General features: G+C 45.3%; 1 protein-coding gene across 3 annotated transcripts; it reads left to right on the top strand.

Annotated features, from left to right (window-relative positions):
• The first annotated feature begins 1,126 nt into the window (after positions 1-1,126).
• On the top strand, positions 1,127-16,961 carry nfat5a (nuclear factor of activated T cells 5a). 3 transcript variants are annotated; one of them, XM_076049289.1, is made up of 12 exons: positions 1,127-1,490; positions 7,426-7,554; positions 10,183-10,816; positions 10,956-11,139; positions 11,266-11,456; positions 11,560-11,732; positions 11,965-12,099; positions 12,200-12,252; positions 12,408-12,540; positions 12,632-12,807; positions 12,895-14,923; positions 15,032-16,961. In XM_076049289.1, the coding sequence occupies exons 1-12, from the start codon at positions 1,418-1,420 to the stop codon at positions 15,397-15,399; spliced, it is 4,278 nt and encodes a 1,425-aa protein (XP_075905404.1). In that variant the 5' UTR covers positions 1,127-1,417; the 3' UTR covers positions 15,400-16,961. The 3 variants fall into 3 exon arrangements, with proteins under 3 accessions (XP_075905404.1, XP_075905403.1, XP_075905405.1); XM_076049288.1 differs by having other exon boundaries at positions 12,629-12,807; XM_076049290.1 differs by lacking the exons at positions 1,127-1,490; positions 7,426-7,554 and adding an exon at positions 9,609-9,632 and having other exon boundaries at positions 12,629-12,807.
• The last annotated feature ends 165 nt before the right edge of the window (positions 16,962-17,126 follow it).

The following is a 17,126-nucleotide window of genomic DNA, read 5'->3' as shown; positions in this document are numbered from 1 at the left end:
GCAGAAACACACAACACAATTTTTAGTTTCATTTTTGTTGCTTAACGTTAAAATTGTGTTTAGCAGCCGACGGCTTACTGATGCAGAAAACTGGCAACCACTGGTTTACTGCAAGCTGCATAAGAATTGGGGAATTTAGTAAATCTGCTTAGCCACTAAAGCATGAAAACCGTCTGTTAACCAGAGAAATTGTTCGAAAACGTGTACAACAAATCCGCACTGACGGAGAGTATATTCAAAACAGTATTTTCCTGACGCTGATCAATATTTCACACTTGAGTAAAAGCAACGTAGGTCCATCTTTGGGTTGCCCTCTTCCTCCACTGTGTGAAATAACTTCCAGTACAGCAATGTTTTCCCACTGTAGTCTGTCAGTGAATGTTCTGCTGCTCATGTTAAAGTAGGCCACTGTTGACACCATGAAACAGATTTTTCACTACAAGTGGAATACAAACCTAAAGATTCCTCCAGTAAATGAGCGAAATGTACTTGAAATCACAAAGTTAAACCGAATAATAAATACCTTAATATAACACACACACACACACACACACACACACACACACACACACACACACACACACACACACAAACAAACACACTTTATACCTCCTGCCTGATGGCAGTAGTTGAATGACTGATGAGGGGGATTACAGGGTCCTCTGTGATCATAGTTGCCTCCTGATCACAGAGCAGTTGGTTTGGTATTTATATTAATTTTTTTTAGCACTGTGTTCTGTGTTGAGTGTATAAATAATACACACTTAATATTGTTTGATACTAGGAACATTAGTCGTTCAATTTAGCGCATTATTTGGTCATAAAATAATAATGAATAAGCAACAACAACAAAATCTCAAGGAGCCGCTCAGGAGCCAAAAGAGCCACCGGCTCTTTTTTTTACAGTGAGCTGAGCCAAAAGAACCGATTCTCTGAAAAGAGCCGTAATTCCCATCACTAGTGGAGACAAAGCGATGGCCAATACGCTATATTGACAGCGAGGATGCTCTGCGTTGATTGGAGCATCTCCGTGTGTCGGGCCGGATACGGCGCATGCCCCGGGGAGGGGAGGGGCTGAGGGAGGGAGGGAGGGTAGGAAGGGGGCGGGGGAGGGACGTGGGCCGACCAACTATAGGCGAGTGCGTGTTTGTGTCTCCTCTTTAGCAAAGGCACACGCACACACGGCCAGCGTGAGACGCGCTCGCTAACGGTCTTGAAGGCAAAGCCCCAAGTTGCGCCGTAGCCGCCGCGCGATCATTGTAAATGTTCGTCTCGGCTGCTTTCGACATTCCGCCTCCTCCTCGCGCAGACGCTCCGGTTATTGGTCGGCAGCAGCGGCAGCAGGCGCCTCGCTCGGTCTCTTGTGAAGAGCGCCTGGCTGCTCTGCGTCCCCTCCTCTCCATGAAGCGCTGCTGCGATGCCCTCTGATTTTGTCTCCCTCCTCAGCTCGGATCTCGACCTCAACTCTCCCAAATCTCTCTACTCTAAAGGTAAGACTGTTGGCAGCATGACTTGCCCTCATGCCCCCATCCCACCCCCGCGGTAGGAGTAGGAATGAATGTGTCGTCAGGATCTGGTTAAGCCTGCGAGCTAGCAGGAGTTAGCTTCCTCCCTCCCTCCCTCCCTCTCTCTCTCTCTCTCTCTCTCTCTCTCTCTCTCTCGCTCGATCTCTCTCTCTCTCTCACTCTGTGTGTGTGTGTGTGTGTGTGTGTGTGTGTGTGTGTGTGTGTGTGTGTGTGTGTGTGTGTGTGGCAGCGGCTAGCTGGGCTAGCTGGCTCAGTTAGCTGCTGGTGCTTGGCTCGCTACCTGGCTGCTTAGCTGGCCGCTAGGTCAACGCTCGAATTAACACGCAGGCGATACGCAGCGTGATTTATTATTATTATTATTATTATTGTTTTATATATACATATAGGAGGAGGTTTGTCACCACCCAGTGGGCTGATAGCTCGTCTTAATGTCCGTCCACGTTACGAACGAGCGAATCTACTGAGGTCATTGGTGGCTGCCACATTGTTCAGGGGACTTGCCGTCTAAAATCCTGATGTGACTTTGCAGAGGGGCGTGTACGGCGAGCACGAAGACAGACAGGGGCCACACTGAGCCCATGCCTGCTGTGTTTACTCCCAATTGTCGATGCTCCTGGTGTGGTTGTGCTCCTACGGGTTTTTGATGTTGTGCATGGTTTCCTGCCTGTCTTTTTAAATCGCTGAGAAGTGTCACGCTCTTGTGTGTCTTGTCACTGGGGCCTGGGTGGCAGCTACGTGTTGTAGTCAAGACTGCACAAGCCGAGACAATATTAAGGCTACAGTATCAAGACAAGACATCAGGGGTTTTGAGACCGAGAAAGGACCAAGACTGGGAAGAAAATCACAAAAAAACAACAACAAATGACCAGTATCTTTTTATTAATCCAGGTTTGCCTTTTATTGTCTGAGCTCAACACTTAAAATACACTCATCTCACTCATGGTGGTTGTGAAAGACATCAAAGTTCTGCATGGCTCTGGGGGTGAGGTGCTGGAACAAAAGCGTCCTTTTCTTTTATAGTCATTATTTATTATCGTGTCATTGCAGTGTTGGCTGAGTCTTAAACCCTCTTGATCAAAAATCCCGAGTCTGCCCAGAACAAGACTGAGACCAGACCGAGTAAAAATTACCCTTGATCATTGATTTGTTGTAATGTGCAATTTCTCTGTCCTTTCCAAATAAAAGAATCTAAAAAAAAAAAAAAAAAAAAAAAAAAAATGACCCTTGAGACGAGTCTCTAGACCAGGGGTGGGCAAACTACGGTCCGGGGGCCATATGCGGCCTGTTAAGCTTTTTAGTCCGGCCTGCCGAACTTGAAGAAATTATATTAATAGTAAGTAAGTTATAAAATAGTTGTATTTCATCATTTTTGTGTGTTTTAAGAGTCATTTCAATGACAAACTAAAGTACCCTGGGGCTTCAAAGACACTGATTTTGTTGGAACGCTTTTGTTTATTGTCATTTGAAATGAAAGCACAAGTTTTCTTCATATGACATGATATATTTTTCCTCCTATGAGGTGGGTCACCAAAACTCCATCCATCCATCCATCTGCTGCTGCACCGGCCCCTCTGTCACAGTTTAGAACCCACTGTGATCCACCAGTCAAAAGTCTGCCCACCCCTGGCCTAGACCAAGACCAATCTTGAGTACTACAACACCAGTGGCAGCCAGTCAGCGGTTCTGTTCTTGTTCACTAGCTAGGTGTTGCTGTGTAATCATCGGAGAACCGACCCGTTAACCTCATGGATGCGTGTGCTGCTTTTTACCAGCAGCACTTTGGCCGACAGGATCTTGTTCGAGCAAGTCGAACAACTTTGAGCTATCGGGCCTTTGTTTATTTATGAACAGGGCCTGTATGTCGTGTGCGCTGGAAACCCGAGATGCATGGCGTTTTGTGTGCATTGATGTCATTGCGTTAAACCCCTCTGTCCTGCCGATGTCAATGTGATTTTTTTTTTTTGCGGGGGAGATGAAAGTGATGAGCAGCATTACATTTACGACTTTACGGTGTGTAAAGTTTTCCCCCGTGACAATGTGCCACATGCCCCGTTTTGTGTCACATGGTACTGGTGTTTATTTTTACCTCAGGCTGTAAGTGTGTGTGTGCTCGTGGTGGCTTCAAGGTAACGAGCATGTTCAGGCAAGAGTCACACTACATTTAAAACACGCATTGTATTTTTCACATCAGTGGAAATTTGACATCAATTCTCAGTTTTTAGTGACACAGATTTTGTGCAGGAAAATCAACTACATGTAATTTAGTTTCAGTTCCTTCCTTCTCCAAATGACTTGACAAACTGGAATCACGGAACAGTAGTCATTGATATTAAAATCAATAATTAAAGTAGTTTTATGTCGTTTTTTTATGTTGAGGCATAACTGAGTTAATATGAGAACATCTTCCAACGTGTGAAATCATGGCTGATTTCTATTTGGCACTATGATAAACCATTTTCAGAAATGTTTTGAGTATTTTTGTGTTCACCTGATGAGACAGCTTTCTCACACACACACACACACATACATATATTTGCCGTATGTATGTGTATCCTGCTTACTGCTGCTTTGGTAAAGCATTGAGAAGGCAAGTTTAGTCTCAGCGGCAGAAGAAAAACACTGTTTATCAGCTTATCAGTGTGAGAAACATGTGAGACTGCCGCACTGGATGCGCATTTAACTCGAGGTAATCTGGTCTCGCCATGAAATAAAGATTGCACAATAAGTTCTAGAGTGCTTTTTTTTTTTTTTTTTTGGAACAAGTTGAATCACTTTCTGAGAATGTCTTTGCAGTTGTTCTTGACTAATGTGTTGGAGTCGGGTTAATGTGTCTCCTCGTCAGTATGAGGTGACTTGTCGAGACATAAGAAATACTGTTCCAACTCCCTGGAAAGAGAAATCGGTATTTGTTTTCCCAGTTCCAGAACTGTCAGTCACTTTAATGCAGCTTGAGGACGACCCTTTGAAGACCATAGCACTCCAGGATAAATTTGAAATTGCGAGTTATTTTTGTCCTGCTCTAATTGTTTTTCCTTGTGCCTCAGCTTAGTTTTTATTCATGTATTCACATCCGTGCATCTGTCCATTAGTTTCCGTTTACTGCTAATCACCTGGGGCGCCCCTCCCCCAACCACACCAGATAAGTAATCATTTAAAAGGATGCAGGCCCGTAACCTTCAGCTGTGTCATAGCTCTATTTAACACTGAGGGGGTTTTTTTACTTGCTAAAACATGCAAAAAAAACCACCTGGGAGTGAGTGGTAAACTCCATGCACTCTTAAGTTAACTAGGTTTTCTATCTTAAATGGAACCTTTTATTTACTACATGCACGTTGCATAATCTGAATTGTGAAGAATCACATCGGAAACTTATGCTCTGCCAGTAGGGTTCAGTTTCAAGGTAAACAGAGATATTATAATTGGCAGAAAAATGATTCTCCCCCTTTTTCGATTGCACTGTGTAGGTCCTTTGTCTGTGCCCTGGCACCGGCGCAACACAGCGTGCTCAAGAATGTAACTGAAGCAGCCATTATTGGGCACCGAGATACATTCTTGGTCCACACATTTTTGTTTTTCATTTGCTCCAAAAACATCGGCCTCTTGAATTGTCTATTCACCAGTGGTCCTGTGTCTTCGGCCCGAGCCAGCTGCAGGGAATAAAAATGGACTGGCTGTCCTGCCATTTGCCAAACCTTGAGGCTTAATATGAGCAGCGCATAGCTACAAGATGATGTCATTTAATTGTGAGTGTAGGTTAATGTTAGTCCCTTTCATGCGGCCTGCAAGTTCATTGTGGCCTATTTTTGGATATAAACTGTGCACATACAAGTGCACTGATGCCCTCTGGGTTACGGCCAAGACTGCAGATGAACACGTTTTTATCATCCTATGATCTTCTGCAAGTATGTAGACATGCAGAGAAGACGGAGGAAAAAGGAAGTGAGTCGGCAGTGGGTGATGGGTGGTGGATTAACTGACTGGAAACACTCGTACATACACGCACTACAGACATCTAAGCATACATGCTCTTTGGCCAATGGAAAGGAAAGTTATGACCGACTTCTTAATTCTTGACACTTACAGATAAAAAAGTCTTGCCACAGCATCGGCAGTTGACATTGACAGTCAATAATTCTGTCATTGGTGGATGACGTGAGAAAAATCTGCAAAACTCTGCACAAAAGAGCATGTCATCCATCTTCTATAGATGTATAATGGGTTGGAAGTCACTGTGAAGAGATTGTGTTCTGTAGAAGTTCAATCAATAAATAATCAATAATTTGAACTCGTCATAAACACGTGGTTTGTATTGTCGTTGTTGGAGAACCGGTGAGATGCGAGTGCATGTAATGGAGTCGCACTGAGATCTTTCATGTCGAAATGAGACTCACAGGTTCGACAGTCGGCCGTTGCTGCAGTTTCAAGTGTGAGGGCAAGGCTCACACACACACACACACACACACACACTCACACTCCTCCTGTGTGAAAGGGGTGATAGTGTGGACTGAGGTCATGTGAAGTCATGTTGCCAGTCAATCTGTAACACATTCATACACAATGTCTTCCCAACGCGAACAAAGCCCGGCAGACACCGCCAGACACAGCCAGGGTTATAATGATGATTACACGCATCTAAAGTTCATTACTGGCCTCTTGTTCACACAGCACAGAACGGCCCTGTTTAGCGCTTGGCTTGAAAAGATTGGCGCACGCACTCTCGTGGTTCGTCCGATTTAAAGTAGACGGTGATCCACAGTTTGGGTGACAATTCCAGAGAAGATTCCTCATTTTAGTCATTGACTATTTAATAGCAATGATCGCAACGATAGCAATCTAATCTAGAATTTAGGTTTGAAATAAGCCTTAATTAAAAAAAATATGCCTAGGAGCTCTGCAAATCTTTGAACTATATTTTGTAACAGTCTTTACATCTGAATATGAATGAGATTTAAAGGTTCCTTGGAGTCCCAGTTTGTGTTGCGTTGCGAGGAGAGACGCGCTAAATGGAGCAGAACGAAGGCAAAAGACTGAATAAACATTAACATTCGACTGCAGCTGACGCTCAACTGGAACCGGCGCAATAGAACAAAACAGCTGATTGTTTCTTTTTTTTCCCTTTTTTTCTTAAATCACTTTGTTGCAGCCATCCCTTTTTGGTTGGTTCTGATTCAAATAAATTCCCTTGATTTTTTGGAAATGATTACGCTTTGTAATCTAATTGGGGCATAACGCTGTCTGCCTGTTTTGTTTGCACTGTGAGTGAGATGTTAGTTTGTCAGCATACACCTCGGCCGAGTTGTGGACGTCACTGGGGCGCGAGATCATGTGTCGAGTCATTTTCACTATTCGGCTGCTGCGAAGTCGGAGCCCAGTATCGGGTGACTACTACACACTCCTGGCGACGGCGCCGCACAGCTGAAATATCCATGTCGCCGTGTTGATGGACGGCTGTTTCTTGGCAACCAGACTCGCCAATCATCTCTTTATCTGCATCCAAATATGGCTCACTCCACTGTAGTCCAGAGGCCGGTTATAGAAATCACCTTGACATCAATTACGTAGGATGGTCTCGGTGGAGCCTTTTACGCAGCGCTGATGCTGTTCATTAGAAGACACCCGTGCTGACCGCTGTATTCTCTGCATGTCTGCCTGTCATCTGATCCTGTGTAGTCAATCCTGGCCTGTTCCTAGAAGTTTGGTTTTTTTTTAGCCACCATCTACATTTACTCATGTTGGTAGTACTGCATTTTAAGCTCGGCTTGAGGTTTGGCACAAGTTCAAATGGGGGAAAAGGCATAATTGAATTTGGTTCTTTATCTCGGTGAAAAGTTATGTAAACACAGTGTATTTGTTATTATGTGTTTTAATAATCTCATCTACTGCTCGCTCTTTCTGACAGAGTCGGTATATGACCTCCTCCCCAAAGAGCTCCAGCTCCAGCCGTCGTCCTCACAGACAAACCCGCCCACCATGAGCCAGACGAGCGGGGGAGAGGTGGGACCACCGCCCACCGCCCCCTTGGCTTCAGGTGAGTTGTCCAATCATCTCATTAAAACCATGATCTAGGATCATCCCCTCAGCAAACTATTCCCTGAGAACATAGAGGTGGAGAACCTAATATAGCCTTCAGTCAGTGGTTGAAGGGCAACTTCACTCTTTCACCAGTTCCTTACTCTAAATCTCTGTGGCTGGTATTGTGTCTATATTTAAAGAATGGTATTTTAATACTGCTGGCATGGCACATTCATATCAGATTTCACTCGGGGATACAGAGGTTTTTATTAGTTAAACCAGTGGGGGAGCAACACCAAGTGTTAAGCTGATTTGCAGTTGGATTTAAACCGGAGTTAAATCCCCTTTTCAGTACAAAATGTGCTTTGCTTTTTCTTGGAGCGCCAGTGTGTCAGGTGATGGAGATGCAAAGTATTACACCTGGGCTGATACGGCTTTGATGGGAGTTTGCTGTATGCTTATTTAATCCTTTCTTTTATTCAAATTAAAGAGGTATTCTGGAAACAAAGTTATGATGGAAAATCTTGAAGCCTTGAGTGTTTACAAATAAACAATGTTATGTCCAGCAGTCAAAACCTGCCAAGCATACACTGTTTACGGATTTATATATGTTGGTATTTTAGAATTAAGTCGTCAAAGAACTGCTCTGAAGACAGCTTTATCTCAACCATAAGACTAGAATTGTTTCTCAGTTATAAGACGAAATTGTTGCAACTCATCTTGCTGATTTACAGTTTTCTCGTGAAAAGAATCTGGATAACCCTAGCACTGATTTTGTTTCCCCTCGATTGACCTACCAAGTGAGCTGAGCTAATGCTAACCAGAGACGTGAAATCCTGTGAATCTCCGTAAAGTCGAAGGATTGTCAGTGGAATCTTTTTTTTTTTTTTTTCTTTATTGCAGCATGCAGCAGCAAAGTCACTGTTGTTGTTTACACTGAGATTTTTCCAACATGTCTTGTTTGTTCTTGTCGAAGTGGCTGATCTCTACAGAGAGTCAGGCTAATCTGTGTAACAGAAACAAGGCTTTACTGGATTAAATGTACAGAACGTAAACACAGGTTTCATTTCCTTCAAGGCTTTACCCTGAATGTCGAGTCTCACCTGATGTTTTGTTTGCATTAACTGCATGCCAACAAAGCCTGTTTTCTCTGGTTTCACCCATTTTAAGCAGCTCTTTAACCTCTGATGCTTGTGCTTGACATTATTTCTTTACATATGGCCTTTTCATCATTGTGAAATAAAGTAAGTCAACTTAGCATTGCTTTTCCCAAAGCCTGTCCTTTGGTTTAAGCAGTTACCTCAGACAGTAATGTTGCCTCATAAAATTGTGCCTCACATATTTGTGTCTGGCCTGGCATTCGTTTGGTTCGATTCTGTGCGTGTTTCTCAACGAGCTTCTCAACACGAACCGGTGGTGCACAACACTACAACGCCAGCTCTTGTGACATCAATAACACATTTGGGTTTCAAGCCCACTGTGTAGCCAAGACATTATCCACCCACGTCCTGGGAAACAGCTGACAGTTGTAGTTGTTTTGATGGCTCTGCCCCTCTAATGAAACAGTGAAGTTGCCCCAACTATTTGCTAGAAGGTCTCGAAGGCAGAAATCCTTTATCCAGCAAACAAATGTGGTCTGATCTGGGATCATGGTTCAGGGAGGCCAACTACAGCTCTGAGGATTCTATAGTCATATACCCAGTGCACTAATGGGTCAATAGGGGGGGACGGAGAGGGGGGGGGGGAGAGAGAGAGAGAGTGCTTTTGTTAACGCTACTTTCTAACTGTCCTGTTTGAACCAGCTGGCCTTAAGCAGTGCTGATCAAAGAGCATGGGTACCATAATGTTCTTCAGATCATCATTGAAGAAGAGAAACAACCTAAACATGCTTCAACATGTCTACAAATGATCAACTTCAAAAGTGACTACTTCCTTCAGTGCATTAACTCATCCAATTTACTGACTGACAGAAGTTGAATCTTGAATGATCAGCTCTCTTGTTGCTCATTGGCTGTCTCGTTTTTATTGCAGGAAGTTCCCTCTGAGGCAGGGAGTGTCTGCATATAAAATGGTCTGCAGTTCACTGCTCCATAGGTCAGAGGCTTGTTTATTCTGTCTCCATGGCTACGCTCAGTCCCAACCAAATCCTCCAATTGGCATGCGCAATCGACTGTACTCCTGAATGCACATTGCACTAAAATGTCCAATAAACCTGGCAACTTTAATTTGGCGCCACATTACCAGCTTGCAAATTTGGCTGTACAAGAAAGTTTGGCCAGATTTTGTCATGTTTCTTTCTGGCAATGTGTATGTTACAATTTGTAGCTTGCTTTTGTTTTTGTAAACAAAGCATGTCGGTTTTTTCACATTGATTTTTAATTGAGAGAGGTTTTATAGGAATATGAAATTTGTGGGACCTATAGTACCCTTCTCAACTTTAACTTCAGAGCGTTTTTGATCAATGCCTGACTGCTCTCGCATGCACAGTGAGAGCATATAACTCACAACAATCGGTTGAAATTGGAGTTGGGAAGAGGGGAAATCAATTCAAATCATGCACAAATTCAGCTGCTTGAATGGGACTGCTAGCCTACTCTGTGCCGATCACCTGCGCTAACTTCAATATCCGTATATACTACTGCAGATGCCACATCTACCGCCTCCAGTGCTTCTGTCTCTTCCTGTCTCGCCATGGGAGTGCCATCCACGAGCTCCTCTACCCCCTCTTCAGACCATCTCAAGGTACCGCAACATGCCCACTCCGCTGGAGGAGATGGAGCTGGAGCATCAGAGGTGCAAAGCATGGAGGAAGCCGCGTCTGTCCCGAGCAGAGCCAACAGCGGAACAAACAGCACCACGGTGGGAGACGTAGCGCCAGGAGTGTTGGCAGGGCTGGGAGTGCAGCAGCCTCAGAACACGCCGTCAAAGCGGAGACCAGTGTTGAACATATCACCACCACCCGAGGATCTGTTCGATGACAGCCAGATGTCTTGCCAAGAGGAGCCCTCCGTGTGCGGCCCACCAGGTCCAGACTCGGAGCACAGCAGCAGCATGTGGGCTGATGACTCGGTCTCCAACTTCAGCTTGGTCAGCTCCACGTCCTACAATGATAACACAGAGGTGCCGCGCAAGTCGAGGAAGCGCACCCCTCGTCAGCGGCCGGGTCCCAAACCAGCTCCACCAGAGGACAGCATGGATGTGTTTGATGCTGACAGCGCAAAAGCACCTCATTTTGTTTTATCCCAGTTGGGCACAGACAAAAGCAGTCCCATAACCAGGTGCGGGGACTCTCTCACAATTGATATTCGGTCTGCATATTTTGGAATTGCTCTACAAACGTTATTGAATGTAGTCGTGACTAGGACTGTTTGATTTCTGCATGTCATGCTAAATTTGTGATTTCTGTTGCCCCTGCAGCTCTCTTGAGTCGGGGTCCACAGCAAAGGGTGGGTCATTGTCTGCTCAATTCCCCCAGAGAAGCGATGGGAAGGAGCTTAAGATCCTTGTGCAGCCGGAGACCCAGCACAGAGCGCGCTATCTGACTGAGGGCAGCAGAGGTTCTGTCAAGGACCGCACACAGCAAGGATTCCCCACTGTGAAGGTTTGACATTGGCTCACTCAGCTACTCAACAAATGACCAATATAACATCTATGCTACAAGCTTGCAGTAGTGCCATTATGGACGTTATGAATTATTCTTCAGTTTTTTATGGCTTTTTGTCCCCAGTTGGAAGGTGTGAGTGAACCAGTTGTGCTGCAAGTGTTTGTAGCCAATGATGCAGGCAGAGTAAAGCCTCATGGCTTCTACCAGGCGTGCAGAGTGACGGGACGGAACACCACAGCCTGCACAGAGGTGGACATCGAGGGCACCACTGTTATTGAGATCCCCCTGGAGCCCAGCACTGACATGACACTTGCGTAAGCACTTTTTGCTATGGATTTGGAATATGGACTTCTCACTTGGTGTTGGTGTACTTGAAAGACATAATTCCAATATGAACCACTGCTCTTATGTCCACAGGGTAGACTGTGTGGGAATTTTAAAGCTGCGTAATGCTGATGTGGAAGCCCGTATTGGTGTGGCAGGCTCTAAGAAAAAGAGTACCCGTGCCAGACTGGCCTTCAGAGTCAACATCCCTCAGACTGATGCATCAGTTCTAATTCTGCAGGTTCCCTCATCTCCCATCCTCTGCAGTAAGTAGTCTGGGCAAGGTATCTGATAAACCAGGCATTCATCTTTTACCACATACACATGTAGTTAGCCTTAAATTCCTGAGATTTGTGGTAGTTTGTCAAAATTTGCATCAGGGTTATCTGTCATAAATGTTTTAGTTTAATCAGATTTAAAGACTTCCCACCAGTGTGTTTCTGTTTGCCCAACCCAGATGTCATGAACGTTTTGATTAATTCTTCTTTCATTCTGTAGCCCAGCCAGCAGGAGTGCCTGAAATCCTGAAGAAAAGTCTTCACAGCTGTTCCGTGAGAGGTGGAGAGGAAGTTTTTATTATTGGGAAGAACTTTCTCAAAGGAACCAAAGTGATTTTTCAGGAGAACATTGCTGGTACTGGTGACACGTTGTCTGTGTTTTACGATTATGATGATCTTGGTTGTTGAGACGTAAAACTGTTGGATATAAGAATACATTTTGTTTTGTTGGGCAGATGATAATTCATGGCAAGCTGAGGCAAAGATTGATATGGACCTTTTCCATCAGGTATACACAACCTATTGAACCCTTTACACCTGGGTTATGTTTCTGGTTTTATTATTAATTTACACTGTTGTGCCAAACCCAACTCTAATTGTCAGGCACTCCACTCCTCTGACATTTCGGTAGAAACATGATGCTTTATTTGGATTTGTTTCCAGAATCATTTGATTGTGACAGTCCCTCCGTTCCACAATCCATCAGTTACTTCTCCTGTTTCTGTGGGAATCTTTGTGATGACCAACGCCGGTAGATCCCATGAAGGCCAGACCTTCACCTATCTTCCAGACTCAGGTATAGGACGTGAAAATTCCATCCTGATTGTCATGCAGGTGAAGTGCATGGAGTTCCACAGACAAAATGCTGTTGTCTGTACCCTCAGCAGATAAAAATGTCCAGACAGTAAAGACAGAGGGACCATCCGCAGTCAAGCCGTGTATGTTTGAAGGCCATCTGAAAACATTGTCTCCAGAGCAAAGCGATTGCATGGGTCAGTCTTCCAAACGACAAGAAGACACGCCGATGGAGGTGTCTAGCAATCCACCTGTAAATGTCTTCAAGGTAAAAGTTGATTCATGTCATTGGGAAGAATGAAATGTTTTCTATGAATGCCAAGTGGTATAACGTTTCTCCTCCTTTTTCCCACAGCCCACTCCAGAGCCTCTTGTCTCAGTCCAGCAGACCTTGGAGCTCAGTTCTACTCCCCATACAGGTGGAGATTCCTTTCAGAGCCCAATGCCTTTACAGTCTGAGGATGTGGAGCTTTCCCCGGCACCTCCTGTTTTCCCTTGCCTTGAGTCTCTTACCACCATACCAAAGCAAGAAATTACCTCTCCAACATCTTTTCCAGTTTCGGGAGATACCACAATCCCACCTGTAACACCTGAGGTCCCCCAACAGTTCCTCAGAGACCCTCAGGAGACCCTGGCTCCTGACACTTCCAACATGCCCCAGATTCCTTCTGCCTCTCAGCCCCCTCAACAACAAACACAGATTCCTCTGTTCCCACAGGAAGGGGTTGCCCAGTTGGAAAGGGCCGTAAGGGAGCTCCAGGCAGAAGGTAACACAACACTCCAGCAAGTGTTGGAAGCAGCCCAGCAGCAGTTATCATCTGTCCTGTACAGCCCAACAACCTCTGCAGACACCCTTCAGCAACACGTCCAGGAGAACATGAACAGCCTTAGATTGGGAACCGCAGACAACCAACTGTCCACACAGCAACAGCTACAAATACAACAACAGCAACAGCAGCAGCAGATGCAACAGCAGCAGCAGATGCAACAGCAGCAGCAGCAGATGCAACAACAGCAGCAGATGCAACATCAGTTTCAGCAGCATCAACAGCTTCAGCAACACTTGCAGCAGCAGCAGCAGCAGCAGGTCCTGGGCACCATACAGAGCCCACAGCAACTCATATTACAGCCACAAGACCAACAGCAACTGCAGCAACAACTGCAGCAAAATCAGCAGCAGCAAGTCCTAAATAACATCCAACTTCAGGACCAGCAACAGCAAAATCAACTACTGACTAATTTACAACACCAGCTGCAACAGCAACAGCAACAGAATCAAGTGTTAAACAACCTTCAACAGCAACAATTGCAGGAGCAGGTCCTGGAGCAACTGCAGGCAGAGTTGCTCCAACCACAGATCCATTCATCTCCACAAGTCCAGCAGCCAGTGTCCCTCCTTCAGCAGGCTGGAGATCTCCTGACCATCCAGACCAGCTTCCCCTCACAGCCTCCATCACACACGTCTCCCCCACAACAGCTCTTTCAGTCACCCAGACCTCTGACGGAGACGCCCCTCGCTCAGACACTGACAGTGTTGACCAGCAGCAGTCTGAGCTCCGAGCAGCAGTCAGCAGGTTCCACCCTCTACCTTTCCCCAAACCCTCCCGCCCAGCAGCAGCCTCAGCAATTGGCCTTTATCTCCTCAATGGAGACATCCAGTCAAGCCCAACCTGTTGCTGTGTTTCAGAACCAACCTCAAGCTCAGCTCACCCAACTGCAGCAACAGAGTACCCCGATGGAGCAGCAGCAGTCCCCACAGCAGAACCAACAGCAGCCACCGCAGCTTCCACTGGCCACACAGGGCTCCTTGTTTCAAAGCATGCCAAACCACTCGCAAGCTGCTGCCGTCTCACAAAACCAGCTCCCCCAGCCTCAGCAGACAGGTTTACTGCTCTGCGCCACAGACCTGAGCCCACAGGCCATTCCCCCGGCCATTCTCTTCAGCACTCAGACCCAAGGCGCTTCCCCCATGGCGAGCATCAACGTTGCCATGCCCCAGCCGGACCCATTAGAGCCCATGTCCTTTCAAGACCAGAGCTCGTCTGACAACAACTCTGCGTCCACTGAGAATCAACAGCAGAGCCTATTCCAGGATCAGCAGCCGATGCAAGTTGGCCCGAGTGCCGGCAGCATCTCCGGCAGCCAACCTGTGGAGCTCTTCTTGCCACAGACGTCTCTGTCGGGCCTACAGAGCAGCATGGGCTCACGGGAGCTGAACAATCACGCCCCATCTCCTGGCACAACCATCTTTGTTGTCCAGGGTAGTGTGGGTGTGGTTGCCAACCCTGGTCAGCAGCCACCAGAGCAGCTTTTCCAGACAACTGTGAGTGGGAATGTGGCTCAGCAAGGGCAAGCCAACCTGTTTGTATTTGGTATTCAAAATGGTAAGAACATCGTCTCTGTCGAAGATGTCGCAAAGATCCCAGAATTCTCCTAAAGCTCCGTATTAACCTCCTTTTTTTTGGTCTTTCCCAACTTCTTTTTCCTTCCAGATACTTCCCAGATGCTCAGTTCCTCTGGAGCCAACCTCCCAGCTCACAGTCAGCCCCAGAATTCCGCTCACATGCAGTCCATGGCCCAAGCTGCTCCCTCGACAACATCCACCATGCACAGCAGCTTGCAGAACACCCTCCAGGCACAGATGCAGACTTGCCTGCAGAATGCAATGCAGACGAACACGCAACCAGCCCTGCAGCCCAGTTTACAGGCGTCCATAGAAACCAGCCTGCCGACTCCAATGCAGACTAATCTGCAGACACAGATACAGAGCAGCTTACAGAATCAATTGCAGGCGTCGATATCTGCATCATCCAACATGGAAAAAATTGAGGACATACTGGAAAGCCTACAAAAGCAGTGATGAATCTTGGGACTGTGAGCATTAGCAAGGGTCGATGATATGTAGCTGAAAGTTGAGCATCCAGACCACAAGCAGAAGGTGATTGCAACGAAAACCAAGAAATTTTAAATACTAAAAAAAAGGTATTCCAGTACTCATACGTTTATAACTCAAACTACATGCCCATGTAACTCCTTGTTTTTATAGATTATTTATAATGAATCATAGTTGTTGTTCAATCTTTATCCATGAACTGATGAACCATATTATAATTCCTCTTGCAGGGTCAGACGGACCTGCAATAACTGCTTTATTCATTAGAAAATTGCGGTTAGTTTTTTTAAATGTGAACCTAAGAAAATGGAACTGAAGAGAGATTTCAAGGGTAGAACTGAAAAGGGAAGAAGAACGCGAGAGACATCACAACAGGGCAATCGTAATGTAGTCAGGGTTCCCAGAGAGACATCACAACAGGGCAATCGTAATGTAGTCAGGGTTCCCACAATGTCATGGAATATGCAAATGAAATTTTCCATGTCTGGAAAAGTCACAGAATCTTTTGGAAAATCAATCAAAGTTTTGGAAAAGTCTTGAAATTTGACCGAGCTTCTTACGAACTGGCAGAATTCTTTGTCGTTCTTCCCTAATGCAGCCGATCTGCGTCTCATGTCTCCAACAATGTAAACAGAATAAGCTGAGCCGGCTAGCGCCACCTATGGTCCAGTCTAATTGATCACCTGCAGGTTTTACCTGCAGTTACCTTAATGTTTTAAACAATTGTTGTATCATAAGGTAATTGGCAAAGAGTTCACGTCTTTTAAATATGAAAATTCTGTATTTCTGTGTTGCAGAGAGGTCATAGAAATTTCATGCAAGGACATGGAAAAGAAAAATGTTGTAGTGAAGATGAGTGGGAACCCTGTGTAATGGAGACGTGAGAAATATCAGGCAGTTGAGGGTAAATAGATTGCACTGAGGTGTCAGACGGAGGCTGAATCTCATTTTCAAAGTGTTTTTTTGTTGCTGAGTGATCCGTGGAAGAAGATTATATGGCTTGACAATGGGGAAGAGAGGAAATCAGTATAAAGGCTTTTATGTATGGTGCAAGATCTACTGCAAACCGTTAAGATTGTCAAGTCTGCTCCAAGAGTATTTATAAGTGCATTTGCTGAATGTCACGCTTGCCTCATGTTGTTTTAAATGGCTAGAGTCTATTTCCATCAGACAACAGAGAAAATGAGGGGATTTTTATTGAAACTCTCTCAGCAAAGTCATTCTAACGTTGGGGGGAGTTTGAGTGCAGTAAGAGGAGGGACAATTAAAACGCCCGCAAATGAGATTCAACCTGGAGGTTCATGTGACTTGACGTCACCCCAGTGTTTTCATACGTTCTCGCCCGAGATCACAGAGACTGTAGGCGCTTTCTTGGTGAACATGTTTGAAGCATTCAACTATATAGTGTGTTTGTGTTTCCTTTTGTTTTGTTTTGTTTTTTTTGTTCTCCCCCTGCTTGTTTTGATGAAGTCGGTGAACCTTCCTAACCAGTTTCACACGGATAGGAAGGTAACTTTCCACTTGTTAAACGGAGTGTCGTGTGGTTTTTCTAAACACTTCTCAAGCACTTTATAACCTCTAGCTAATCCTTGTACCGTCCACAGCGCTTTTCTGACCCACCTGAATTTATACTTAGAAATATTCAGTTTAAAAAACGCAGAGAGAAAAAAAAGAAGCACTTGTCTTTTTAGAGG

Source organism: Nelusetta ayraudi, unplaced genomic scaffold, assembly GCF_046127955.1.
Source record: "Nelusetta ayraudi isolate G7.1 ecotype Tasmania unplaced genomic scaffold, CSIRO-AGI_Nayr_v1 ptg000111l, whole genome shotgun sequence".
NCBI classification, from domain to species: domain Eukaryota; kingdom Metazoa; phylum Chordata; class Actinopteri; order Tetraodontiformes; family Monacanthidae; genus Nelusetta; species Nelusetta ayraudi.
This window is presented reverse-complemented; position numbering and strand designations above follow the sequence as displayed.

Bases quoted from the DNA above. Each gene is read 5' to 3' on its own strand.
- nfat5a (XM_076049288.1), top strand. From the start codon at position 1,418: ATGCCCTCTGATTTTGTCTCCCTCCTCAGCTCGGATCTCGACCTCAAC. The intron at 7,555-10,182 runs GTGAGTTGTCCA...ATACTACTGCAG, and splicing joins CACCGCCCCCTTGGCTTCAG to ATGCCACATCTACCGCCTCC. The intron at 12,541-12,628 runs GTATAGGACGTG...CTGTACCCTCAG, and splicing joins CACCTATCTTCCAGACTCAG to CAGATAAAAATGTCCAGACA.